This window comes from Anser anser, assembly GCF_964211835.1.
Source record: "Anser anser genome assembly, chromosome: 3".
Lineage (NCBI taxonomy): Eukaryota > Metazoa > Chordata > Aves > Anseriformes > Anatidae > Anser > Anser anser.
The window spans coordinates 32974198-33001845 of NC_139722.1; the positions used below are offsets into that span (position 1 = coordinate 32974198).

General features: G+C 38.1%; 1 protein-coding gene across 1 annotated transcript in view; it reads left to right on the forward strand.

Moving 5' to 3' along the window:
* CD109 (CD109 molecule) overlaps positions 1-27648 on the forward strand; it is an 85155-nt gene that overhangs the window by 24851 nt on the left and 32656 nt on the right. Inside the window, exons 6-23 of the mRNA XM_083831473.1 lie at positions 4971-5010; positions 5667-5751; positions 7969-8065; positions 8882-9017; positions 9941-10050; positions 11746-11985; positions 12311-12412; positions 12507-12569; positions 14582-14758; positions 17234-17386; positions 18160-18234; positions 18680-18740; positions 19267-19402; positions 20218-20335; positions 22960-23073; positions 23276-23494; positions 25079-25223; positions 26378-26554. Of these exons, the coding sequence (XP_083687599.1) occupies positions 4971-5010; positions 5667-5751; positions 7969-8065; positions 8882-9017; positions 9941-10050; positions 11746-11985; positions 12311-12412; positions 12507-12569; positions 14582-14758; positions 17234-17386; positions 18160-18234; positions 18680-18740; positions 19267-19402; positions 20218-20335; positions 22960-23073; positions 23276-23494; positions 25079-25223; positions 26378-26554 (2248 nt within the window). The remainder of the gene's footprint in view (positions 1-4970; positions 5011-5666; positions 5752-7968; positions 8066-8881; positions 9018-9940; positions 10051-11745; positions 11986-12310; positions 12413-12506; positions 12570-14581; positions 14759-17233; positions 17387-18159; positions 18235-18679; positions 18741-19266; positions 19403-20217; positions 20336-22959; positions 23074-23275; positions 23495-25078; positions 25224-26377; positions 26555-27648) is intronic.

Sequence of the window (27648 nt, forward strand, 5' to 3'; positions counted from 1 at the left end):
GAGTATATTAAATAACAATTTAGTATTAGTATATTAAATAACAAATAACAATTAAATAATAATTGTAATATTCACATTATTTTACTAAGTCTGTCTGATGAGTTGTTTCACATTTATTTTTCTGACAGCATGTTATGCCATTGGATTGATGAAAACTGCAAGAAACCTTGCAGAATAAAGGAAGAGAAGAATTTAGGTGATGGGAAATTCATTTTGGTTTTAGTTAGAAATGAGCTTATGACCTGAAGTTCAAGGTCACATGGGGTGGGATTCAGTTTGAGGTTTACAGTGTGTAGATGTCTATAGGTAGGTTATTCTGGGCATTGAAGTTCCTTTTGTAGTCAGTGGAAATGGAGTCATTGTTCAGTGAAAGGAGTGAGTGACTCGGATCGCTCCAAGTGGCTGTTTCTGGATAGTCCTTGCTGGGCTGCAGCTGCCATCGAGGGAGGTACAGGTTTTTCTGTGTCATGCATGAAGTTGCACATTCACCAATCCCTTCCTGATAACAGAGGTCACTAAGAACTTGGCTCTACAGCTAAGGAGTACTTAGTATATGTCTGTGCTGCAGGTTGGTGGGGACTGACATTTTTGTAGCTATACTTTACCTGTCCTTAACTGGTACTACTAGCCCTGGATTGATAGTATCCATGAGATCCTTCACAGCCTTTGGATCTTCTCATGGCTTTAGGAACATCTTCAGCTGGCAAGCACAGGGTGATCTCTGCATGACTTAGCTTTCCTGATGCCAGGGCCTGAGCTTTCTAGTTAAAAGTATCAGCTGTCCAACCTTTTTATCTCTGCTTTTCCTCTCATCTTTAAAGTGACGTTAAATCTGTAACACTTCCCTTCCAGTGGTTACAGGTCAGCTCCCAAGTGTGCAGAATTTGGGTTCCTGGAAGTATCCTGCCTCTGAATCCTGTTTTAAATCAGGTTCTGGCTGCTTGCTGCTATTAAACATCTTAGTAACAGTTCAGGTGTTCATACAGCTGTTCCAAGAAAACTCAAGACAGAGTAATTACAGTCTGGTTGCCAAGTCTCCACCTTATATTTTCATTGGATATCTTATATTTCCTGTTATGGAGCCTGTTTTTGAAAGTCTTTTAGTTGCTGAGTTTTTGTAGCAGGCCTTTCCATCTAAAAGTCTTTTTTTATTAGGCCTTTTTGTAATCGATTACAGTTGTTATCTGGAAATTTATGCTAGAAAAGAATAGTAATTGGTCAGGAGAAATGAAGACTTTCTAAAATATTTTTGAAGTTTTCTTGTTAAAGCTTCAGATGTAAATCAACTTTCAAATTCATCTGGGGTTGATTATCATAAAATCATGTCCTTTATGGTTTGAATTATTTAACTTCTGAGGTTTTATGAATTTTATAATGTATCCACTGTGAATTCTGTGGTGTTCTACTTCTAGATCACTCATTTATTTCTCATTAGAGCTGATGAGTTTGAGGTTAGATCATTACTTATGACATTACATGCCACTATCTTGCAGAATCAGACTACACATACAGTCTTTGTGATTTGCTGTTTATTCAGTATCTTGTAAATGAGCACTAATACTCAATCAGGATCTTTCGTTGTGAATATTGGTGACACTAGTGGGACTGCCTTGTTTCTGGAGACCATGCTGAGGCATTTGAACAGAATTTTGCGAATTCATACAAAATTTGGGGACATAAAATGTGAAAATCAAGTGGTCGTGAAAAGCCTAGGCTAAGTTAGTTCCTTCTAGGTAATGGCCTGTTCCACTTAGTGGACTATGCAGTGGAAGCTGAGGTGTTCCTGGCCTGGGCAGCCTGGAGCCTGGCCTGACACCGTAGCTGGGGGCCGCATGTCAATGCCACAGCCAGTCATGGTGGACCTAGGTTACGTTCACTTCAGGAACTTCTGGGTGCCAAAGAAGTTAAAATCTGGGGGTGCCAAAGAAGTTAAAACCTGCCTGTGATCTCACTTGCTGGATTAGACCCAAATCACTTCAGACAAGACAATTACTTCAGAGCAAAATCTGGACCTTAGTTGTTCAGTGATTCTGAGATGTCAGGGTCTGCAGCATCTAAGACTCAAATGCAGAAAGGCTTCATTATCTGTATAGTCTCAGAATACTTGCATGGGTCTCTTTTTGGCACGGCTTTTTTAATCTGTAGATATACTTTGGGCAATGTGCACAGAATATTACGGGTCTCTTGTGGTTTAAGAAATGCTGATTTACAGCAAAATGGGAGACCCCCCCCAAAAAAAACAACTGACCAGAGTAAAGCAGCACATGCGGAATAAGCATCGTGATTGTTTTCCTACCTGAATCAAAAAAAAAAAAATCTCTTGCTTGGATTGTGTATATAACTAAGCACTTGAAAGCCACCACTCCTGGAAACTAGTTTAACAAAGTACACTTCAAAATATTTGAACGATATTTACCAGAGAGATAGCCCTGTCCCGAAGAACTAAAATGTTTCAAAGTGGTTGAAGTGATGTTACTTGGCCTATTTCAAACCAGTTTGGCTGAAAAGTGTGTGTTAGTGAGACATCTGGCTTGGTGGTCAGATCTAGATGACCTATGAGGGTCTTTTCCTTTCCCTGCAGTATCGATCCGTGTCTTGCTTTCTTAATACCTCTTAGTAGAGGTACTAAGGTACTATAGCAGATTTGGTACTTGTAGGAGTGACATTGTTCTTGGAAATAAGCAATGAAGACTTTGTACGACTTCATAAAACTTCATACTAAGTCTTCGTCTTCAATGAAGACATAATCAGACTTCTGGGCTCCACATCAACGTAATCTCATCAAGTAGTTGAACAGCAGCCAGTGATATTAACCTTGGAAAACAGACAGTCTGTCAGTAGGAGATGGCTGTCTTGATCTTTCCCTATGTCTCAGAAGGGTCTTCAGCGAAGAGGCAAACAAGCTTTCGAAAGGAGCCTCTCCCTGTCCTTCGGGAAGTGGAGATTCCTTCAGTTTCTCAGCCTGTTCTTCCAGCCCAGCTGAGCTCAGATTTTCCTCTTGGAGGTTTTTATTTTTATTTTTTAGAGAGAAAAAAAAAAAGAAAGGGGATTGAACCCTTTCCTTCTTCTGCTGCTCCTGTGTTGCTTAAGGCTTGGGATTATTTTTGGCTGTTTTTCCACTGTGGCCTGCAGTCCTGCCAGCAGGGAGGAAGCCTTTGTGTTGAAACACCCTGTCCAAGCACAGGAGCTGCTCCAAATGCCCTGTCCGAGCACGGGAGCTCCTCCAAACGCCCCATCCCAACACAGGAGCTCCTCTGGTCATGGGGACAGTTGCTGCCTGCCCTTCCGTGCAGGCACCCGAGGGGGCTGCTGGGGAGACCATTCAAGTCGGCTCCTTCCGAACCAGGCAAAAAAATGTTGTCAGCTAACTTGTGAGATTTGTGGACACGGCAAAACAGTGTTCTTGGATTATTATTTTTTAATTACTGTTATTTTAAAGCCAAACTTCTAAAAATATACATGTGTACCAAATCCTTGTATCATTTCACATTTTCAGATGAAGGTTGGCACGAACGTTTCATAAGTAACATATCTGTTTTTTTTTTTTTCCTCAAATAAAACTCTTGAGAAGTATTTCTGTTCTTATATAATATTTTTTCTGTTGACAACATCATGTGTTTATTGGAACTGAGAATATCAAAAGGTTAGCAAGATATGGGCACAAGATGTATTATGCTAGCAACTCTTTTAGTCTTTGTTTATGTCATTGATACATTGTTTATCACAAAAGAATGTGTTAACGTTTCCCATATGGTGAAGTGAGGCACAGTCTGGTTTATTAGTGATTAATAAAAGCCTTGTGAGAGTATTTGGTCATTGCTCCAGTGTAATCCTGGTGTCAAGCGGAGCAGCTGAGATTCAGAGCTGCAGTTCCAGGCACTTCATGCCATTCCCTTACTGATGGCAGCTTCTGACATGATGCTGTAAAAAAATTGTGGAATAAGGGTTGTATGTCTGCAGACAAAGGACTTGCGTGCTTGGTCAGAATTACTCACACCCTAGCAGGGAAGAACAATTGAGTAAGAAAGCAGAAAGCAAAATTAATGTGGCTCAGTACCATGACTTTTTGGGTCAACTGTTGTTGTACCAAAGAACAAAAAAGCTGCTTTTATTTTATTTTATTTTATTTTATTTTATTTTATTTTATTTTAATGTTAAGAGAGTAGGGGGAGGAAAAAAACCTAAAATTAATTTTCCAAAAATGTGCAATATATGGCCTAAGGTACCAAATCTGAAAAATATGCTGGAGTAGGCTTTCAGGTATTCTGAGGAAAATCAGGAAATAAATAAATAAACAGGAAAATAGAAGAGAACACAAGAAACTTGATATTCTGTACGATTGCTTATTTCTTCCATTGATTTTTAACCAACAAATAAAAGACAGGAAGATAAAACCCAAGGTAATCTCTGCTGAAGTAAGTATACACCGTAGACTATAAACGTTACTAATTCTTGAGTAAATGAAGACCCTTAAGATTATACATGATTTTGAAATGGTGTGGTCCTCTGGATAGACTGCAAGGGCTTCCCTTTTGCACAGACATACCTGAGTTAATTTTGAATGAGCTTGTAGAGATACTGCTGGTGCGTTTGTTGTGGTTCATCTTGATTACTGTAAGTACTTACGCTAGGTTGTTCTAAGCTATCTGGCTCAGATATTTGTTTTTTATACAGAAACCAGCCGTATGTAGATGTCTACAGACTGGAAGCTCTCTGAGGTCTTCATTATATATACACTTAGAATCTGCTGTATGTGAGCTTCCTGCATCCTTCCGTGGTGCAAATACCTACAACTGGTACTTACAGGAACTCTGTAACAGGAGGTGATGATGGTTGAGCTATAATTTGAAGTTACATCATTTCAGCAATTGTAATTTAACTTGAATGTGGGGGGGTTGGGACTAAAAGATACATTACATTTGCTAATCTAACCACAATTGTATATATGTTCTTACATTTTTTTTCAATAGGGTCAAGTTCATTATCAGAAATTTAAAGTGATGGAATATGGTAAGTGTTACATAAGGGCGTTAAGTAGTGACCAGAATGGGTAATGGAGTCCCCATTAATTTAGAGTTTGGAGTCTAGCTTCCCTTGGCTAACACAAATCTTTTGAATACTCCTAGAAATTTTACTTTTCAAATCTGCTTCTCTGAGACTGACTGTCTGTCCTGAGAAAAAACATCATCTTATCAGTTGCCCTGTTTATCTCTGCTAGCTATTATGACCTACTGCTGTGGTGTCTGGATGTTATGCAATCTTGAAAATACTTATCTTAAGCCTCTGAGATGCAGTTGTCCTTGTTTTACCAGGATCTTGCAAGCAATGTGTTCATCCCAAAACATCTGTATAATATCTGGTCACAAAGCTTGCTGATTATTCTGTTAAGGCTGAATAGGATGAACGTGTACAGTTTCCCCTACAAGCTTGCTGTGATGAAGGAGAAATGAACATTTTATACTTCAGCCACACAAGTTTGTGCACAGGCTGCTCTTGTGATGCTTGGTGTCCTCCTTTTGACAGAAAGTCTTAGAATGAGGCATGCATCAGTTTGGGATAAAAGTGTATCTTACCTTATATTCCACATGTTCTACCCTTTTTACTTTAAGAAAAAAATAAATATTATTTTTATGTGAATTTAACACTTCCTGTAATTTTCTTTTTAGTTTTACCAAAATTTGATGTTATGATAACAACACCATTATACTACTCTTTGAGAGAAGAAGATATAAGTGGTATTGTCACTGCAAAGTAAGTAAAACATTGTTACCATTGTCACCCATACTGTTGAGATAATTATTGTGTATCTGTAAATTTGAAAGCAAAAACTTATATTTAGAATGCTAACAAATCACCTTCTAATCTAAAGTAGCTGTCTACCTTACATTTTTAGTCACTGTATTTTTGTGTAGCAGTGTTGGATAGATCTTCAGACTCTTAGTTGCACCTTTTTGGTTGGGTGTAGTTATTTCTAGACTACAGCCAAAATATTTTCATCTGCCTTATTCATAAAGTTTCATGAGTCTTCTGCTTATAATGTATGTTCTGAGACTTTTTTGTTGTTAATATGGCTCTTTTATGGTGCTCTCCAACTTAGCACATCAAGGTCTGTACGTAGAGTAACTATGTTTTATTAGACCAATTGGAAAATTATTCAAGCTTCTATTTGAATCTTTCTTGTTCCAGTTTGTCAACATCGTTGATTTGAAGTACAGGCTTCTACCAGCTAACAAAAGACCTATACCTATAAATAGCTGAAGAATTAAAAACTCTTGAGCAGTTCAGAAGAGACTTCACTGTAGACTACTAGACTTCATTGTAAACTGCTGTAAAAATTGTATTTTATTTTTTAATCTTAAAGGGAAATTAGTTTTATTTTGGGAAGATGAGAGCCAAGTAAAGCTATTTGATAAACCCATTCAAGAGGACCTGAAAGAAAAGGTCTTTCTGGAGCTATTTAATTCCATAAAAATGCATGCTTTCTAAACAGGTACTTTTAAGTGAAATACAGATATGATTGATTAGCAAGCTATTTAGCTGGAACAGTTAAACATTTGGGAAAAAGCTTCCTTTCTGAGAGGCAATGTAACCTGATACTATAAACCATATAGGTTTCTCATAAGGTGATAAGGTGCAATTGAAAAAAAAAAAAGCGGATCCCCCCATTCTGTGCTACTTTTGGAGTGTAGCATATGCCAATGTGAATTCTGTTTCCTAAGTTGCTTTGGTTTGCCAGAGGATACTTATCTCCTTTGTTAAGCTCTCATAAGATATTTGAAAGTGTACCTATCTGCTGCAATAAGTCCAGACTTGGACACCAGTGAATTGTCTGAGACTGAATCCCAGCAGTGCCAAAGTTTTACTGATATGTCATAATTAATTATAAGGAATGAGTTCATTCCTACTGACTTTTTGTAGGCATACTGTCTCTGTATACAAGGACTTTTCATGTCCTTTAAGCTTGTAGATGTCGTAAAATCTTTTTCCCTTCTCGTCTCTGGACTGCTATTAGATTAACTACAGGATGCTACCAAATGACAGTATCATTTCAGGCTTAATGGCAGCTTCTTACTGTAATTAGGTCAGCTCGAAAAGACTGCAGCTCAAGTACAAGACGGTGTGGTCAGCATTTTGCATTTTTCCTGTAACTATACTGTTTGATTATTCTTTTCCTCTGCTTTTCAGCTTTGACATTGCTTAAGTGGCTGCCAATCAAATCCATACTGATTTAAAGTACTTAGTTATCATATCTGAATGTAATAGTTCTGTTGGATTAGAATGATTTTTTTTTCTCCCCTTTGTCTGTTCTGTAAGGTCTGAATGTAATGATTTCTCTTACATATAGCTTAGAAACATTTGAGCAAAATTTTTAGTTTATTACTACTCACAGATTACAGATTGGTAATGGCATTCTAAGAAGTATGTTACAATTTACAAGTTAGCTACAGCTGCTGATTGTGTTTGCTGACCAGTAATGCCATGATTTTTTTTGCACTGTGATTATTAAATAATTTGAATATAAATATCTTGAAAGCTCTCACTTTGTACAAGCAGCATTTGGGAAACATAACACTTGCACTTCCCACCTCCCATTTTCACTCTACTGCGTGTTAATTATGATGCTACATTGGCATTCTGTTCAGTAACTTGCTTCCAGCTTAGCATAACATGGTTAATTTGCCTGTATTCTAAAGCCCCTAATAATAGTAATAAACTCCTAGAGTTCATGTGCAGGAAAGGGCAGTACTTCTGACTTTTATATATGTTCTCTAGGTTTTGGGCTTCTGACTTTAGTGCCAATAAACTGGTCTCAGTGCTGAAGACTTCATGGTTCAAAGTACGAATACATTCTGGTCATATTCAAAACTGAGGAAAAAATGTTTTAGCTGAACCTTTTGCCTTAAAAGCTCTTCGAGAGCCCAAGCTCTTGAGATGGTGCACTGTTTGACTTTGATTGGTGTGTTTCAGGTATACATATGGAAAGCCAGTGAAGGGAACTGTAACAGTCACCTGCCTGCCTGTCTCTTACTGGAAAAACAAGAGGAACATAACAAAAACATTGGAGGTGAGTTTTTTCTTAGTAGTGTTGTAGACTCTAAGGCTCTGTCTGCTTTTGTAGGTTAAGTATGCTTGGGACCATTCTCAAGTGCTGAGTTCTGCTGGCATAGTCTCTGGAGTGACTTGCATGAATAGTGTTATACTCTCTTTATTTTCTAGTACAAAGTGGCTACATTCAGACTGCCTGTAGGGAATGATAGTTGGCCGCTGTAGTCCCTTGAACTGTGCCTGGAAGTTGTTTTGGAGAGCACTCGCTGGCCCAAGTAGAAAAACATTCCTGAAGCCCTTGTAGCAGTGTAGGTGACGGAAGGCCAGTGCCCAGGAATGTTTTCTGGTGCCACGTGTGCCGTTGCACACTCAACCATGCATTATAGGGCCAGAAGAGACCACTGCAATTGTCCAGGTGGGACTCTAGTATGGCAGAGACTAAAGCATTTTGCTTACTAATTACCTAGTAATTGTATTGGAGTTGCTGTGCTAGAGATGAGCTGGAGCACGACGTGTAAGAAGACGTACAGTTTTGATATGAAGACTTACAAATTCTGAGAGATTCACGGCATCCTTCTGCAAAATTTAATTTTAAGCTGTGGAGTATGTTAAAAACAGCTTCAGCTAAATAGTGTCTGTCGTTTCCGGCTCACTTCAGGCCTTCAGCAGCACTTAGCCTACAGAAACTGAGCTCTGGGAATTTGGGTAGAGTATATCCTCCCTCAGGCACCGTCCTGTTCATTGTCTTTTTCTGTAAAGCATAGACACTAGTGCTTTGGCAATGTAGAAGTGTATAATTTTATTTATATGTACACATTTTTTTTCCACACTGTAGATAAATGGATCTGTGAATGTTACTTGTAACAAACTTTTGTTGAAAGACTTGAATGACGATCAGTTGTGGCACCGTGGTGATGACGATTACACAGAGCCAATAGAAATTATCGCTGTGGTCACTGAGACACTCACAGGTATGTTGTTGCATGAGGTCTTCCAAGAGAAATCCAAAGAGCAGATCATGCTGGAAGGGCTTAGTGGTATGCAGAGGGGCTTAGAAGTACTAGCGAAGTATCATGTGCTGAAGGAAATATGAACCTGTCACATCCAAATATATTACTGTTAAAACTGTATAAACTGTTATAAACTGTATAAACTGTTATAAATACTTTATAAACTGTCTCTTGCCTAGATATTAAATAGTTTAACCAGCTGTTAATTCAGCTGTATATAGTTCTGCGCTATATGATTTATTAAGTTACCAAAGGATTTGTTCAAATGGGGGCTTAAAGCCAATGACTGATCACTTTTGATGAGAAGAGCAGGCATTATGGATTACTAGCATTAGGTTGTCTTACAAACTTGAGTTTAGACATAAACTTATGTTACTTGTTTGCTTGTAAACCACATCAGTAGAAAGAGTTCTCTGGCCATGTGTTGCCCACTGTATTTCTAACCCTCTTCTAGAAAGCCTGATTTACAAACTGAGCTATCTTGTGAGCTCCTGTTATGTTGCACCTTGCATATTAGAAGAAAAAAATTGTAAAAAACTTCCACCTGTTCCAGAAACTCAGTTTTGTTACAGACTTCCAGTAGAAAGCTCAGTAAGGTGATGTTGGCTGATTTGGGATTCTTAAGATCCTTCCTTTTGTCATTCTGAAATAGTATGGATGAATTATGGCATGGCGTGGTATGGCTTATTTATTATCATGGGTGATAGTACCAGTATGTATATCACCTTTGCACTGGTTCTTAGCTGGAAGGATAGAGAGCAATAAGAGAGGAAACAGTGAAAAAAATGATAGAATTATCTAAATATCATTGACAATAAATGATATTGCTGCTAAAGGAACATGTATGTTATAAACTTGTCTAAATGCATACAATTATTCAACAGGAATCTCCCAAAATTCAAGTACCGTCATATTTCCAAAACAAAGTGACTATTTTATTGAATTTGTGGACTATTCTAGAGTTATTAAACCTTCTCTGAATTTCATCGCTACTGTAAGTTCTTTTGATTCTTTATGATTTGTACATAAACAAGTGTGACTCTTTCTTCTGTATTTTTGCTTAGATACCAAAATTTGCCTCAGACTTTTAAATGTAATTTGCAAATTTGTTCTCAAATTACCTCCTTTTCATGATACATATCAGGAAATACTAAGCTGAGAGTAGCAAAGGATAAAAGAACAGGGAATGAGGTAGTGTTTAGCAGGATATATTTAAATGCAGCTTGTTGGAATTCACAAGAGAAATCTTTTCAGTTTCTAGCTGGTGTTTTCCATTAGTTGACTGTGTTTTAGTAGTTATTCAGTCCCAACTCTCCTAATATTTGTATATAAAATGTATATATATATTTATAAATGTGAATTATATATACATATATATATTAAAAACCTAACCAGTTGTTACAAAATTAAGTAAAACTTGTAAAACCACATTGCTTTGAAATGAAAGTGCCTCTTCTTTGCATTCTGTTCTGTTTTTTTCACACCATCTACAGTTCTTTCAGAAGCATTTCATATTCTTCATGCTCTCCTGGTCTGCGTTCAGCATTTCTCCATTTAACAGAGGTTGCATATTGCATCACTGTGTTTTGCTTGAAGAGGGGAATAGACTTCATAGTTCTTGAAGACAACCAGAGCCTTTGCTATGTAGAAATCAACCCTAAATACCAATAAAATAGGCTGAATATGCACTTTTTGAAGAGATTGAGTCAAGCTGTAACTTTCTGCTGGCTTGGGCCTTTGGTTTTAGTGCTTTTCATTTTCCTTGCCAGCAACCTAGTTTGACTTCAGCTCTGACCTGCTTCCTCCTCCTCTGAAGATGAGCTGAGTGAGAGGGAGCTGTGGCATTTAGCAATGCTGCAGCTAGCAGAGGAGATATCAACTATGCTCCCAAAGGAGCATGGAGGAACAGCTGCTGCTGTTACTAAGAGGTGAAGGTCTATGTGCTGTACAGAGTATAGGAAAATACTTGCAGAGGAGGAGAGGTAATGGGGTGACAGACCTTTGAAATGAAAAAGAAAAGGGAAATATTAGTTCAATGTTTTTAAATGTAGAGGTTGAATTTTTGGAGTATAAAATACAGAGAGAGAATGGTTTTACTATGGGTGAGAATCTGCTTGCTCATGGGAATAAGGGTTGATACAAGCTGTAGTGCTGACTGATGGAAGTTGGAGTGAAGAATTTATGGTTTGTGTCAATTTGGGGCCTGTTTTCAGTCTTTTCTTTAATTCTTTTGGCGAATCCATAAAGGCATCTGACTCAGTATCATCTCTGTGTGTCTGATGTGTTCTCCTGCACATGATGTAATATTAGGTTATCCTTTGATAAAAATAAGTATTCAGGTAGTAGGTTAGATATAGATATTTTTCTCTATAGACAAGGACTTTAAGAAGAAGAGTTGTAATTCAGAGAGCTGAAAGGCAAAGCAGGTCACCTTTTCTGTTTCACCTGTGGGTTTGTTTTTTTTTAAAACTCTGTGGAATTATGAATACTTTTGGTTTTGGCTGACTTGCCTACCTGCAGTGTGCTCTCAAGGGAGTAAAATAAAGTTGCTGATGTGTGACAAATATGAGAATGCCCTTGGTGGTTTTTTTTTGGATGATGATGTAAGTGCAAATTCATTGTTAGATGTTGCATGTTGTGGATTTTAGTCTTACCCTGTTTGATGGACATTTTTTCTTTTTGTTTTTAGCTAAAGGTGACACGTTCTGATAGCAACCAGCTGACAAGTGAAGAGAGACAAAATCTTGTCACAATCACTGCACAACAGTCAGACTTGTTTTCTCACCATTCTTCACTTTCTCACCTTGAGAACGAGGCAACAGAGGAGAGAAACAAGACAGTCCATGTCCTGAACTACACAGTCCCAGAAAATGGAATTGTTGATATTGAGTTTCCAATCTTATCTAATACAAAAACTCTGAGAGTTCAGGTATTGCTTTGTAATACGATGTTTTGAAATAGCAACACACAGAACTGAGCAGGCTGTGATTACTGGTATGCTGTTCCTGCCATGTGCACCAGCCTGTAAGCCATCTGTTATCATATTCCTTACTTATTCTTGTTAGAGATGGACTCTGTCTAAACGTGATCTAAATAAGTACACCAAGGTAGCAAGGGAAAAAAGAAACGGATACCCAAAGCAAGAAGTGGTCCTGTATTGCCATTACGGGTACCATGCTGTTATAAACTGCAACATATATATGAACATAGAGATTTTGCTGTTATTAAGAGCTTTGTTTTACATTGTTTCACAGGCAGAGTTCCTCAACAGTAGAACTGACATAGGAGTTTATGATGTTTTCAGCTCCCCCACAGAAACTTATCTCCAGGTTAAAACAAAGAGCCAGGATATAAAGGTACAGTCGGAGACAAAACTTTCTAAGATAAAAACAATTCAAGTTACTCATCCTGTTTCCATACTCATCTGTATCAATCACATTCTCTTCCTAGGCTGGGAGACCTTTTGAGCTAAATATTGCAAGCAACAAACCAATAAGAGAATTCCATTATATGGTAAGTTACTGGTTTTACCTATGTGGACAATCCAAGATGACTTTTACCAGCTTGAGAAACATTCAAGTGGAATGTGATTGAACACTAGAAAGACTCAGCCTTTTTTTTTTTTTTTTCAATTGCGCTTTGTGAAAGAGTTGGCCTAAACTTTCCTTGTGCACTGGTATGGCCCTTTTTCAAAAGAGAGCCCCATTTTGCTACCTGGCAGAAACGCCTGTGGCTCTCTCTGAGGAGATGCTCTCTGGGAGAAGTGCATCTTTAGCTTGGGTGTTGGGTTATATCTACCTGTGCGTATGTGGGGCAAGGTGGAGCTGTGCAAGTTGTGCTGTCTCTTCCTGTACAGAGAACCTGCGGTGGGAAGAGTAGGGGTGCCTGGGAGAAGCCCAAGCCAGGGCTTGGCAGCACATCCTGTGGATGTAGGGAGAAGCAGGGGGCTTGTTTGCAGGTGTGGGGCTGACAGGGCTCAGCCTGCAGGCACAGGGCCAAGAGAAGACCTGCCTGCTGAGAAATGAGTGGTCCAGTGGGAAGGGTGCAGTGTTAACAAGGGAACTTCACGGAGATGCATTTTAAAAGTAAATGGCTTGGTTAAATGGCTCACCTGCTGTACTATATCTTACAGTATCCAGATGGAAAGGTTAATTACACCATCAGCAGTCTCCCATCCCATCCTTAACACATGCGTGACTTGTGCACAGTTTATGCCTTCATTATTACGATAACTGCAGTTCTTTATTTTTCAGAGACCTTAGTAGCAAGTTGAATAAGGAAAACTTTAAGACAATATGAAATGCAGGCATTCTTTTTTATTTTCTAAAGTAGGAAAGCTCTCTAGAAGATTTTAAAGCATGAAGTTTGGAGGCATACCTTTTGTTTTAGAAATAATATTAATGTCTGATCTGTTACTTGGTTGTCTGAGGCAAGAGATTTGCAAACTTTTTTTAGCTTTTAAATGAAGGTGGTTTTGAGGCATCCCCAAGATAGTTTTCCCAACCAAGTTAAATAGTTAAATAGTGTAAATTAAATAGTTTTTTGAAAACACTAGTCAAAAAGGTGGAAAATTACAACCCTCACCCACATATCAGTGTTTGTGTTTATATATCTGTCTGTAAAATCTATGAATTTATAATTTCTACCACATTTCTATATACACTTCTGTTGTTTGGTTCAAATAATGCCTTTCTTAGTTACATTTAAGTTATTTGTTGTCTCACTATAAAGTTATTTGTTGTCTCACTAGGTAGAACTAGATATGGAGGTGAAAAAGAGCTATTTAAGCTGAAGAAATTTTGTCAGACCAAATAGGCATAAGCTGGCCTTATTAGTTTTTAGCCATTGGAGGGAAGAGGTTAGTCAATGTGGTTGGGGGGGAAAAATCAATTTGGTAAGCCAGGGAAGCAATGAGGTCCATACAGTCAAAGGCAGGGAACTGCCCTTCATGGCTCTGTCTTCATTGCTAGATGTTATGGTCTAGTAGGAGCAGGTTTAGGGTGAAAAGCTGAAGCTATGGGCTTGATGTCTGCACTGCAGATGTTCTGAGGTAGGCTGTAAGGTAAACTGAATGCCTGTCCTTGTCTGCAGTATGGTAGTGGGCCTAAATTCACACTCTCCAAGTTAAAATCAAAATGTAGCAAGTAGGGGTTCTTGGGAGATTTGCATCGAAACTATATTCCTGATCCAGACTCAAATGTTGCTGTAGATGACCTGCATGATCCAGTTGTATTACTGTTGCATTTTTATGTTCTTGTAGCACATAATATGCTGTGCAGTCATTGTTAGAGTTCACTATTGTCTGTAGAGATAGGGGAATTAAGGAATGGAAAAAGTTATTTCTAATATTTAAATATTACGTTACCTCCTTATTCCATACCAAGTCTTGTAGAACTAGTCAATCAAGTGTTAGTAAAAATCACAGCTATATACCTCTTCTTTTAACAGCTATTTGTAGAAGGAATTGCAGAGCTTGTGACATACTGAGATGCCAACAGATGAAGTGTTTAATTTTTCACTTTCAGGTGTTATCCAAGGAACAAATTATGGCTTCTGGCACAATGGCTGCAAAAACATTCAGTTTAACAGCAGAAAATTCCTGGGCTCCTTTGGCATGCATACTTGTATTCTATGTTGATGAGCTTGGAGCGGTTGTGAATGATGCTCTTACTATCCCTGTTCAGCCTGTTTTGGACAACAAGGTAAGCTATCCTGAACCTGAGCCTGAGACCATGTTTCTGTCTTTGTTGCATGGTAACCAGTAGTTCAGATCGCAAGACTGTAAATGTGTATCCTCTTTGTGGATCTAATCTGAGGTTTGTGCAAGTGTTTGGAAAGACTTTTAATCATGTCAGTACAGTTAGGGCCCAGCTATAAATGTAGGGCTATTTCGTATCTGTGTAAATTTCTGGTAGCCCTACATGTTCCCCGTAAACAGACAGACATCTCCTCTTGCTTATAATAGTTTGGCCAATCACTGAGCCAAAGACTGCTCTGGACAATACAGTAGAAAGATACTAACTAAGTCCTTGAAGTGTGGAATTGCAAACATTTACAAAGACTTTCCTCTAGCCAAGTGGTGGTCCCATTGTACATGGTGCAACCACAGGGAGCCATGCACACAGCAGCGTCTTTGAGGAGACCTTGCAGAAGGATCTTCCTTCTGCAAGCTGAGAGTCCTCCTAGTTTTCCTTGTGGAAGCACAGAGGCAGCTTTTTTGGCAGTATCATTAGTGAATGTGGCCAGTGTTTACTGGGACTGTGCATACTTCAACTCAAAAAAGCTTGAAGATTGAGAAAACAATTATAGGCAGAAATGAACTGATTTTCCAGCTTACTTACCAGGATGAGATTTGGTCCTTTGGGCTAATAAAAGCCTCACTGTGACTTTTTACAGGTGAGACCAACCAAGGACTCGCAATGGGTAGAAATTCTTCCTACCCATGGAAATTTAACACTTATAATCACAGATCAGTGGCAACACTGTTCGTCTTATTCTTGTGTGCAAAATGGTTGCCTGTTATATACTCTTCGTAGCTCATCCATGTTTAGGATCTGACTGTTGTTATCACACAGAATAAGGAGGTGGAGAGGCAAGATAGCAAAGGATCTGCAGACACACACTTGTACATTAAGCTTATTATGCACCAGTGTCCAAAAATGTAAATAAACAGAAAACAGGTAAGATAATTTAGTTGAAACCTGGGAGTTTTAGGGTAGAGACAGGAAGATATTTCTAGTGGGAAAGCATAACTGTTTGGTTCAGCCTTCTGGAAGCAAATAGAAAGCTTCCCACTGATTGCAGCATTCACAAATGATTGCAGTATATTTTGCAGCAATGATGTAAAGCCTGACCTTGAAAATGCCAGTTCAATTAAATGTAGTTTATAGATGAAAAATACTGTCATAGTGTACGTAGAGAGGATGAAAAACTGAGAAGATAAATTACAAGAATTTAGTATTTGCTATGAAGACTAGCTAGTGAAAAATGTCAGACAAGGAAAGAACTGATCTCAAAGGGTTCAAAATTTCAAGTTCTTTCCATTCCTTTGCTGGAGCACTAGCCACTGAAATTAATTTCATACTGTGGAAACTTACTTTCGTTGTAATCTTTGTAGCTATGCCTGGCATCTTGTTTCTGTAAATGAACTGGTAAAGTCAAACACACAGAGCTGCAGTGCCTCAGTGTGCTTTAAGCAGAAGCAAACCATTTTTCTGCATGAATCAGACGGATGTCCATTTACAGTGCATCACATGCTGCTAATTGCATTTATGTTGCTAGCATTGGCGTGTTTGCTGTTCCTCTGTAATTTTTGTACTGAATGTACACGGAAGATACCTTTGCACAGATTATCAGAGAAAAGATATGACTGGGCTGTAGATTCAGACATCCAAATACGTGTATTTATATGTCGGATCAGGATTCAGTTGCTGAAGTGTAGGCATTTAGTATCCTCCTAAAGGCCACATGGGGTTCAAGATACTCAAATACCTACTGGTCCCAGGCTAATATCCTTGAATACCCAATACCTTGAACACACAGTGTCTTGAACACAGGTCCTGTGGAGACCTATCCCCTTCTGGGGAGGGAGTGAAGGGCCGGACTGTGCTGTGGGACATCTCAAATGGTCATATGAATGACACTTCCTCTCTTCACTACCCCGTAGGAAGGCATACAGATGCTGTGTTAGCCTCTTCATGTCCTCATTCCTTGCACATGCGTCCACTATATAAATCCCTTTTTCCATGTTGATGTCACTGTGGAACACTTCATTGGAATCTTTCAGGGATGGAATTTTTCCCAAAAATACCTTTCCTGAAATGCATTACATGCTGTGTTGTATGTACATTGATAGAAATAGAGAAGTAATTTCATTTACTGCCCTTAGCTGTAGAGACCAGTGTATTGTTGTGGCTCAAGAGATGGCTACTTACATTCTAAGAGTTGTTTGAAATAACTGTGGATCCTGTCCTGCCCAGGGAAGTGATCAGCTGCAAGATCAAGAGAGCAGAAGGAATGCCGTGGTAGTTTTTCAAAGGTCCTAGGAAATGCAAATCAGCTGTAACTATTAATGATAGACAACTAAGAAAATGCTTCCTTAGAGTTGTTAGCTGACTGTAAATATCAGTTATAATTTAAGCCAGTGTCACTTTATTTTTTTTTACTTTTTTTTTTAGATTAAAATTTCGTGGAGCAAAGATAAGGTCAAGCCATCTGAGAAAGTCTCTCTCAAAATCAGTACAACAGACCCAGGATCAGTAATTGGACTTGCAGTTGTTGATAAAAGTACAAAGCTCCTAGGAGAAAGTAGTGACATAACAGAAGATTCCGTGAGTATATGGGGAAAAAAGGTTTTCATAATTGCGTGCGTGAAAGATGTATGTTTTTGTAAATATTACAACTTATATGCCGAATGAGTAATGTTCTGTGGGCATAATTCGTATTTCTTAATTCTGCAATTTTTTTTCCCCCACTTCTGCAAGTAGCTTATCTACATGAGCAGAAAAGACTCTAAGGTAGAAAAGACTCTAAGGCTTACAAGGTAATAAGCCCAGCATTTCTAATTCAAACTAATACTTCATTTGGTTTCCATTCAAGAAACTGCTCAGTTAACACTTGACAGTTTATTCTTTTGGGGAAGACAAAAAAAGTTATAAAAACTCCCCGTGATTTGTGCATTGTGCTCCTTAATAATGTGCAACGTAAAATAATAAAAATAATTTTTTGAGGAATGAAATTAATTATTCGTCTGTTTGAATTTCCTTTACTTGCAGAAGCTCTGGTGCACCTACAGGCTGAAAGAGTTCATTTATCATTCCTAAAGTGCCCAGGTGACATATTAGCCTAAGTGCTATAAAGTATCAGTGGGCTGTAGGGTCCTATTATAGGTTTATGTAATCTCAGTCACTCATCTGTTAATTATGTTAATTAACGCAGCCTAATCCCATTCATCTCATCATGGATTCCTTTCTCTTTTATGTGAGACTTAACAGAGCTACTGCTTGAGGTACAGCTCCATAAATTAGCATCTGTAACAGTGAAAATTCTGGAAAAAAATGTGTTTGCATTTACTGTTTGGGTGATTTTTTTTTTTTCGTCCTAGGTGTTTCATGAACTCAATTTATACAACACCGCACAGTATTTCCCCCTGATCAGAGGTTCTTTTGGTGTCTTTCAGGTACCTTTTTCATTTTTTAGATGCTGTTTTTCTGGGTGTGGCAGGGTTCTGCTTTGTGGTTTGGACATCTCTTACGAGAAGAAAAGGCTGTCAATGCCCGTTTTAAAGCTTGGGACTGTAGACAACAGTCTACAGCTTTTGTCGCTTAAACAGATTTTGAATTGTAAATTTATCAACATGTAAATACTATGAATGCAAAGAAATATGTTTATACTTCCATAAATATGGCTTGCCTTATGCTTGATAATGTCTTCCTTTTAAAAAGTTTTCTGTCATTAAGGCAATATTCAGATAGCCTGAGTTTTGTTGGTTCCTGGGCATTACTTGCTTTGGGTCTATAATTGCTTTATTATGGTGACTCTATTTTCTTAAAAAGAAAATAGGACGAGCATTGCTGATGTCCTGAATGTCCTATATTGAGATATATTGTATAAATTTTATCCAGAAATGCAGCCTTTGGGTATCAACTGATGCAATTCTTGAGGAGGATAAAGACCATTTTTTTTGTAAGTAATAAAAATAAATGTAACCAAATCTAATGCATTGAGTGGGAAAGGAAATTCATGGGTTAGGGCCTCTGTTAGGTTGTCTTACTGTAGTGTACATGCAGGCTGCATCCAGCCTTGCAAACCATTGCTGGTTCAAAACATGCAAAATTCATATAGTTACTATTTTTAGAACTTGGTATTTGCTGCTGTCCTGAGTGATCCTACTCATCAAGGGGCTGAGGGTAAATGGAGTTTTTCATTGTCGTTCCAGTTGATATACATGGCAATGGTTTGTCATTTTATTATATGTAGCCATATTATGTCAGTTGCAGAAGGAGTCTGGAGGGGCCATGTTGAAACTTTATGTTCTTGTGAAACTTATTAAACAAAACTAAATTTAAAAAAAGGCAAAAAAATAGTTCCTGATGTCATGGAGTAGTGTTAACATATGTAATAAAGCTGTAAATTATACTGTGAGCACTTTTTTTTTTTTTTTTTTTAAGCATAGACATTTGTAGGTAGGACAATACCTTTTGTTTTGTAGATGATGGAATGATACCCATAGAGGATGGTTTTGGTGATGATATGCCAGTAGCTAGAGATGGACCTCTTGATTTCAGCACTCCCTATGTGAGGACACATTTTCCAGAGACTTGGCTTTGGATCGATACCAAAACTAGGTATAAAATTAGAAGTAAAAGGAAACTTACTTACTCTTGCTGTTGTTATTCTGTAGGTTTTAGTATTTTGCATTGGTGCTTAAAAATATTGCTTAAAATGTGTTATTATTTATATTCTACTGCCATCTAGAGGCCACAAGTGAGATTGGAGGCCCACCAAATGAGGCATTTCACAACAGGACAATTCTTGGCAGAATGCCTTGCAGTTTCAATAGAAAGTAGGTGAAAATCCTAGAGACAAAAGGAATTATCTTCCTTTTACAGATGGAGAGCTAACTCACAGGGAGACTCAATGTTCTTCTCTACAGTACATGAGAAGACTGTGACCCAGAAGCTGACATCTGTTCTTGTCTGTACCTAGTTCAAGGAACAGTTCAAACTATCAAAGGGATGGTGAAATCCGACCTGTGTTGTGAAGCACAAATGTTGTATTCCTTCACGTCTAAGAAGTTAGGGAAAGAGCTATCACTGGGGATTGTTGGAGTTGGACTCGATGATCCTTATGGGTCCCTTCCAACTCAGGATATTCTATGATTCTATGATTGTTTTACAAAATCTGTAAAATTTGATTAAACGTAATGTGATTAAATGTAATTCCCTTCAATTTATGAAATTTAAAATAATTTAAATGTTTTAATCATTTTGATCCCATCACAAATATTTCTAAATGATTAGGAAAAGGAAAACAGATAATCAACAGCTTTTCCTGCCAAGGGTTTAGGGTTTATTTTTAATGTTTTTTAAACATTCATGTTTTCTTACTCATGTCTGTAAATGGATGCTTTTGAAAATCAGCTATGTCCTTCTGTCATCAGATCTGACGCGGATACCACAATGGAAGTCACTGTGCCTGATACCATCACGTCCTGGGTAGCCAGTGCTTTTGTGCTTTCTGAAAACAGCGGGCTTGGAGTGACAACTGCTCCAGTAGAGGTACCGCAACACTCAACAGTTCTACTTTAAATGCTGTTAACACTGTAGGTTATTAATTGGAAACTGTGTTTTAGTTCTAACAGCAGCTGTCTCTTTGTACTAAAGAAGTGATTGCATGCGTATTCAAACTGTAAAGAAACCATCATAGTGAAGTCATATACAATCCTCTGTCTGCCTCCCCTTCATGCTCATATGAATAACAGGCATTACACAGATACTTGGGTGCTCATTCTTGTTGGAGTGGTTGTTTTGTTAGAGCACTTTCAGGATGTGTGCGCTTCAGAGCTTTTGTACATGACGTGGTAAGGGGAGAATGACTCCCTGAGGACAGCATATTTCCATTTTCTATAATTTCTCTGCACAGGAATCATGCTACTTCATGCAGGTAAGTTTACACAGACTAGCTGGGAAAAGGTGGCTGGGATAGGAGAGGCATGTTGTCTGCTGGAAAGATCATGCCACAATTCTTCTATTGTAGAGCTTACCCCAGGAGGGAGGACAGGCAATTGCTTAAAGACTAAATTCTGGCATTACTTTCACTTACCTGTCAAAACCAGTCTTGGACTAAACATAGGAACTCCGTTTTTGGGTAACTTAGTGTGGGGAAGAGTGGACATGGAGATCAAGCACCAGGATGAGGTGCTTATTGCTGTCAAGCTCCTCTCTCTTGTGGCTCTTTTTGTACTTCTGAGTGTTCAAGGAGAGTTTAGCAATTTAAGCTAAAGTCAACACTCCTTAATTTAAACCTCTAACCTGAGATTTCCGGTATCAAAATGCAGTAGTCTTAGGCTCACTTTATGCTAACGGAAACAGCTTCCTAGAGAAAGTGATTTTACCTCTTTAAAATAGGAATTACTTTTTGATACTTCATTTAAGTAGTATTTTGTATGTGCTGAATTCTCTGATTCTCTGAAGGTAGTTATCTCATTCCATTCGTTATGTAAAAATCCTAGAGAAACTGCATTCTTAACTGAGACATCTCCACGTAAGTGCATAAGGTTAGAAGGGTTGAAATTGTGCAGTACTGGGTCATAGATTTCCCACTTGATGCCAGGACTTAGCTTGGAGACAGACATTTACTCAGTGAAATTCTCATGGCCTTGAATTCCTGGGGAGAGGCATCTTTCAGGATCCAAACCCAGTTATAGACCCAGATTTTGTAAATGGCTGCTACACTAGACACAGACCATGAGCTTTGAACATCCTGACCAAAACTCCACTACAAAATTTGGAACCTGATCTGTATTTTGTGGCTGAGGCTCCTTTGAGACTGGAATCATGATTCTTGTTTCTTTCACTCAGCTTGGCAGAGATGGGACAGAAAGAAAGATAGCTTTCTGATTCAAACTGTATGAAAATATATACTTGGCCCCTCACCCTCAAATTTGAGAAAGCTGCAAGTAGAGCAGATGTTGAGATTATTCCTTAACTATAATCACCAACATGCACTGTTCAGTACTTCACCCTTGTTGGGATGTTTAGATTGTGCTTGGAGTTCCATATGGCTGAAACATGTTAATCAGTACCATACAGAGAGGCAAATAAAAGAAATGCATGAAAACTGTGATGGGGAAATAAATAATTCTGTGTGCTTAATGTCATTTCCGGCTTTACATCTTGTTTTTATATGACTTCTACTACATGGAGTGTTGATAATTTTATCCTATTGCATTTTATTGTAAGATACTGGGATATTTCAGGGTGTTAAAACAGTATTGCAAGAGGTTTAAAGGAAAAAAACAAACCAAAACAAAATCAAAGGAAATATGTACCTAGTGAAAACATTGAGTAAGAACTAAACAAAAATTCTTCATCAAAACTTTTCTAATTGTGAAAGACATTTTTGATACTGAAAGCTTTAGTAAACAACTTCAAAATATTTTTGGAATATTTGCTAGATAGAAAGAAGTCTGAGGGTTTTCTGGATCTGAAATTCAAAACACTTAGAAGAATTTTTTTTAATGAAAACCAAATTAAAACCATTTTTAGTTGACATTTCACTAATAAAAGATATCATGCCTCAGCCATTCCTATTGTACAGATGTTCATAAACAGTGAAATTTTGATCCCGTTCAGCTCGATGAGAACTTACCACCGCCTTCTTAGAGCCAAGACTTCATCCAAAAGCCTCTGTTAACAGATAAAAGCAACTGCTTGCTGGTAGATTTCTGCAGTTTTTCTTTTAATTAATAAAAGATGTATTTTTAGAAATATAATTTAGAACTCAGGCCAAGATTAATCTTACAAAATAACGTATTATACTAAGGCGTTGGTGAATTACAGAATTTGGGAGAATTAGTTATCTTGTGTTCCAACATGTATTTCTGTTTTGACACGGACAAGGTGCGTCTGTCAGAATTTGCCATGTCAAAGCTGCCAGGAGTCCAGCAGCTCCCATCTGAATGGCATTGCAGAGTTCCAACAAAGGTGGCTATGAGCAGAAGCATCTTTGGCTTCTGCTTTAGCCCTATGCTAATACATTTTGTTAATTGTAGAGTATGAGTAAACATACTCTCATGTATTTAAAGATGAGACATTCTAATTAGAAGGCATACTAAACAGTCATTTTCTCACTGGTATCCGATTGTAGGGACTCACTGTTTTGTGCTGATCTTGTTTTGCAGCTAGAAGCTTTTCAACCTTTCTTCGTTTTCCTAAACCTTCCATACTCTGTCATCAGAGGAGAGCAGTTCATTTTGGAAGTGAATATCTTTAATTATTTGAAAGAAGAAGCTGAGGTAAAATAAGTCTTTCTGTATTTGAATGTTACCAGACACTGAGGGGTGGTGGAGATCACATCTTTCTCTTTTGAGATCCTTAATGTTTTCTTCAGTAATCAGATTGTAAAGCTATTTCTCTATTTACCCCAAAAGAGGAGGCTTATGAAAGCAGTTCTTCAAAATTAACACCTGTTATTGCAAATGTTATTGTATTTTACAGGTTAATGTGATCCTGGATGTGAGTGATGCTTTTGATATTATTTTAACATCCAATGAAGTAAATGCTACAGGAAATCAACAGTCTGTATTTGTACCAAGTGAAGATGGGAAAACTGTTCAATTCCCAATCAAGCCAAAGCAGCTGGGAGAGATTCCCATCAAAGTGACAGCGATATCATCTGCTGCTTCTGATGCTATCATCCAGAAAGTTTTAGTAAAGGTAAACAGTTGTCAGCATGGCTTGTTTCAAGGATAAATTACTCCCTAAATAGATAACGGACCGTTGCAAAAAGGCAAACTGATTTACTTCTCTGCCTCTCATTTTTTAAGGTTGGTTTCAGGTCAGGTGGATTTAAGTTAAAAGCACTTCTTTTAAAAAAATTCCTCCTTTAAAAATCTTCAGAACCTCTTTCAGGAATGAAAACATAGATCTTGTTCTACAACTGATCATGCGTCCATTCCTTCTGAAAGCAAAGCAAAACCTGTTTTCACATTAGTGAATTCATGATGCTGCAGTTAGCTTCATAACCTGTTGTGGACCAAGTGGTCCAAGAGTGGACCAAGTAACTGTATTATGGATAAATGCAATGAATTTCTTAGTGCACCTGGCTTCATTCAAAGCCTGTTTTTTATGAACATTTCTGTATTGTGGTAGCGGTGGAAATTTAGCACCCAGATTTTCTGATAAACCAGAAGCTTTTGGATGAGACTTGCCTAACTTCTGACGTCTAACCATTTGAGTCATGTTAGTCTCCATTTCAGGAGAAGGCAAGAGACACTTGTAATCTCATCCTAAATTAGCTACTAAAGATTATAGAATCAGAGAAGTGTTGAGTTTAGAAAGGACTTCTGGAGGTCAGGTAGTTCATCCTTCCTGCTCAGAGCAGGATTGACTACAGCAGCATGTTCAGGACCCTGTCAGTCAGGTTTTGAACATACCCAAGGATGGAGACTTCTCAGCCTGTCTGAGCAACTTGTTCTAGTGTTTGAGTACCCTTACAATGTTTTTTAAAAAAATATTTTTTTATATTTGAATGGAATTTCCCTAATTTCAGTTGTACCCATTGCCTCCTGTTCTGCCAGTGGGCATCACTGAGAAGAGTCTGTCTCTGTTTCAGAGAAGAGCCTGGCTCCATCTTCTTTGCTCCCTCCAATCAGGTGTTTATGTACATTGTTGAGATTCTTCTTGAACATTCTCCTCCAGACCAAGCAGTCCTAGCTCTCTCTGCCTCTCCTTGTATGACAGATGCTCTAAGCATTTAATTGTTTTTGTGGCTCTTGGCTGGACTCACTCCAGTCTGTCCATGTTTCTTGTACTGGTGAGCCCACAACTAGACCCAGTACTCCAGATGTCTCACCAGCGCTGAGTGGAGGATCACCTTGCTCAACCTGCTGGCAGTGCTTTCTCTGATGCATCACAGGATGCAGTTGGCTACCTTTGCCACAAGGTCCGTTTGCCGGGTCGTGTTCAAGACTGCTTCTGGCCTTGTAATATGCTTGGTCATGGAGCTCCATGCTTGGCATTGAGCTCACTGGAATCAAAGATGCTTTCACTGATTTTGTAGGTGTATTGTTATAATTAACATGTGGTCTCTAGAAGCAAATAGTGGAGGCAAGTCTTTATTATAATAAATTTTCTGTTTCAGTTCAGATGGGCCAATAGCTCAGGTTCTTGACAGGTTAGGAAGCAGTGCAAAATATCTGACAGAGCTTTAGATGTCTCAGCACAGTAAGCATATAGTCCCAATCCAAAAAGCAGCAAACTGCTGGAAATTACAATAATCCTCTCTGTTTTTTTCGATAGGCTGAAGGATTGGAACAGACATATTCTCAGACACTCCTTTTGGATTTAACTGGGAGTAAACCACGAGCGGTGTCAAATACTTTGGATTTCACTTTTCCTTCTGATGTTGTAAGTGGCAGTGAGAGAGTGCAGGTCACTGCTGTTGGTAAGGATTATTTTGTTTTATTTCCATCTTTATTATTTGTTGGTCAGCTGTTTTTTGTTGTTGTTTTAAGAATAGTTTGTTGCCTGCTGGGCTTTTGCTGAACTCAGCTAGTACCTAAGATAGAGCATGGAGGTACAGCATGCCACTACCACTGCTTTTGAAAGTCTAGGGTATCTGTATTGCATATAGTTGTGGAAGGACTGGTCTTCATTAGCAGTGTTTGGCATATGTAATATCCTCTTGCAAGTTATGGCATGGTCACCAAATTTAACATGTGTCCATAATCCAGGTGCTGGTATCTCCTGCACTGCAGTCATAGGTGCTTTATAAAGAATGAGGCAGTTGCCAGTAGTTACTGGAAGCAGTAAACTCTGTCAAGTAGACCAGGGAGGTTGATGTGTAATATTCTGAGCTACCACAGCAGGATTTTCCAGAGCTTTTCTCAGATCTCCTACTGAACGATCTCCTTCTATAAGACTTTTCTCTGTATCATTGTTGCTTTATAGGTTTTTCAGGAACTGTATTAATTTTGATTTAACTGCTATAGGCTGAATCATTAGTTCAAAATCATTTTTCATCGTGCATCGGATGAAGCATAAAAAGACTGTATAGACGGAGTGTGTTATTCATTTTGTTTATTTCATTTACAGTGTTATGATATTGACTGTCCTTTTTCAGAGTTAGAGAGGGAGTCAGATTTTAATAATGAAGGTCCTGCAGTTTGCTAGTTTTGTGTTTAAATTCTGCTTATCTGTAGAATACAACCTAAAACTCAGCTGATAGTTGGTCCTTGTGACTCCTAGGCTTTGATAACTCTGGGTGAGAATAGAAATACAGGAAATTCGAAATAAGTGCAATTACTGTAACACTATCCTAGAGAAAATAACTTTTGGCTTTTTAAAATGGTGTCTGTTTGAAATTATCCTGTCAGGAAGATCAGGAAAGCTCTGAGGGGAGATTGGTCAGTGGGCAAAAAGCTGATGAGAAGACTGTGCGTGGTTAATGAAGTTTTCTGCCTGATTAGTGGTGTTTAGTACATACATTTCTAATGTATCATATTTTCTCCCAGCTTAGCTGATACCACCCTTTATGTGTTATGCATACATTTATTTGCATTAAGTTTATTTGCATTAAACTTTAATTTTATCTTTCAGGTGATTTACTTGGACCTTCTATCAATGGTTTGTCATCATTAATTAAGATGCCATATGGCTGTGGTGAACAGAATATGATCAATTTTGCTCCAAATGTATATATTTTGCAATACCTCACTAAAACCGGGCAGCTGAGAGAGGATATTAAATCAAAAGCTGTATCATTTATGAGAAAAGGTGTGTATGCTTAACAAAAAAAGATGTTATCTTTTGCTAGTAAGAATTCTTAAAAATCTATATGTGACTTTGCATTTGGTATTTGAAATCCTGTTCTATTGTGTTGTGTGAACTGGAAGAAGAACTTAGCTTTTTCTTTCTTTTCCTTTTTCTTCTGAGATGATAGAATTAAAGAGCAAATAATTTTATTTACAAGGGCAAGTTTGCTCTGAAAAAACATGTCATTTTTATATAGTTACTTTTCAGAGGGAAACTTCATTTTAGAAGGCAATTCATGTAGCTTTCCTTGGGGGTTGCTATCTCTCCTTTAATAAAACCATGCATGAGCAAACATTTCTGATCTCTGCTTGAGGCACAGAAGGTGAAAACTAGTCAGGGGTCAGCAAGGACCATAGCCATCCCATGTTTATATCTGTCCTCAGTGACAGCATGCACATCCTGCCATGTCCTTGCAGACCTCAAGGAATGATGCTTGCTCGGGTGACTGGTGTTTGCCCATCCAAGTTTTAGGCTTGGTCAGAATTGAACTCTGTGCTGCAAATTGAAAACTGGAAAACTGTAGTTGGAAATGGTTTTATATTTTAACCTGGAAATACTTCAGGGCATCATCAAGTGTGGAGAGCATAATTGCACAAAGAAGCATGCTTCCTTTTGCCTTCTGGGTAAGGTGGAATATGTGATGTACCACAATCACCATGTGGCACCCCACGTGCTGAGTGTGGTTCACAGAGAGGAATGAGACGATCCTCATCTGAGCTACACCCCTACTAAGGCAGAATGATGACATTTTTAGATTTTTTTTTACTCTCTGTAAGTATGATTTTTTTTTGGTGTTTTGTTTTTTTTTGTCTTTTTTTTTTAAAAAAAAGATGTTGAAATTTTCCTTGGAGAAAACACATTTCAAAATAAATTTTCCTTTCGTCAAGAACCCAATTTTGTGTCAAAACTAGTCAAATGCACTTTTTAAACCCTTCCTACTACACTGTTTAGTAGAAAAGTAAGAAAAAAGATGTTATGTAAACAGCTACACTGAAGTGTGTAAGCAATCTACCACTCTTTGAAGATTGAGTTGTACTACCGTAATTTCCTGAAAT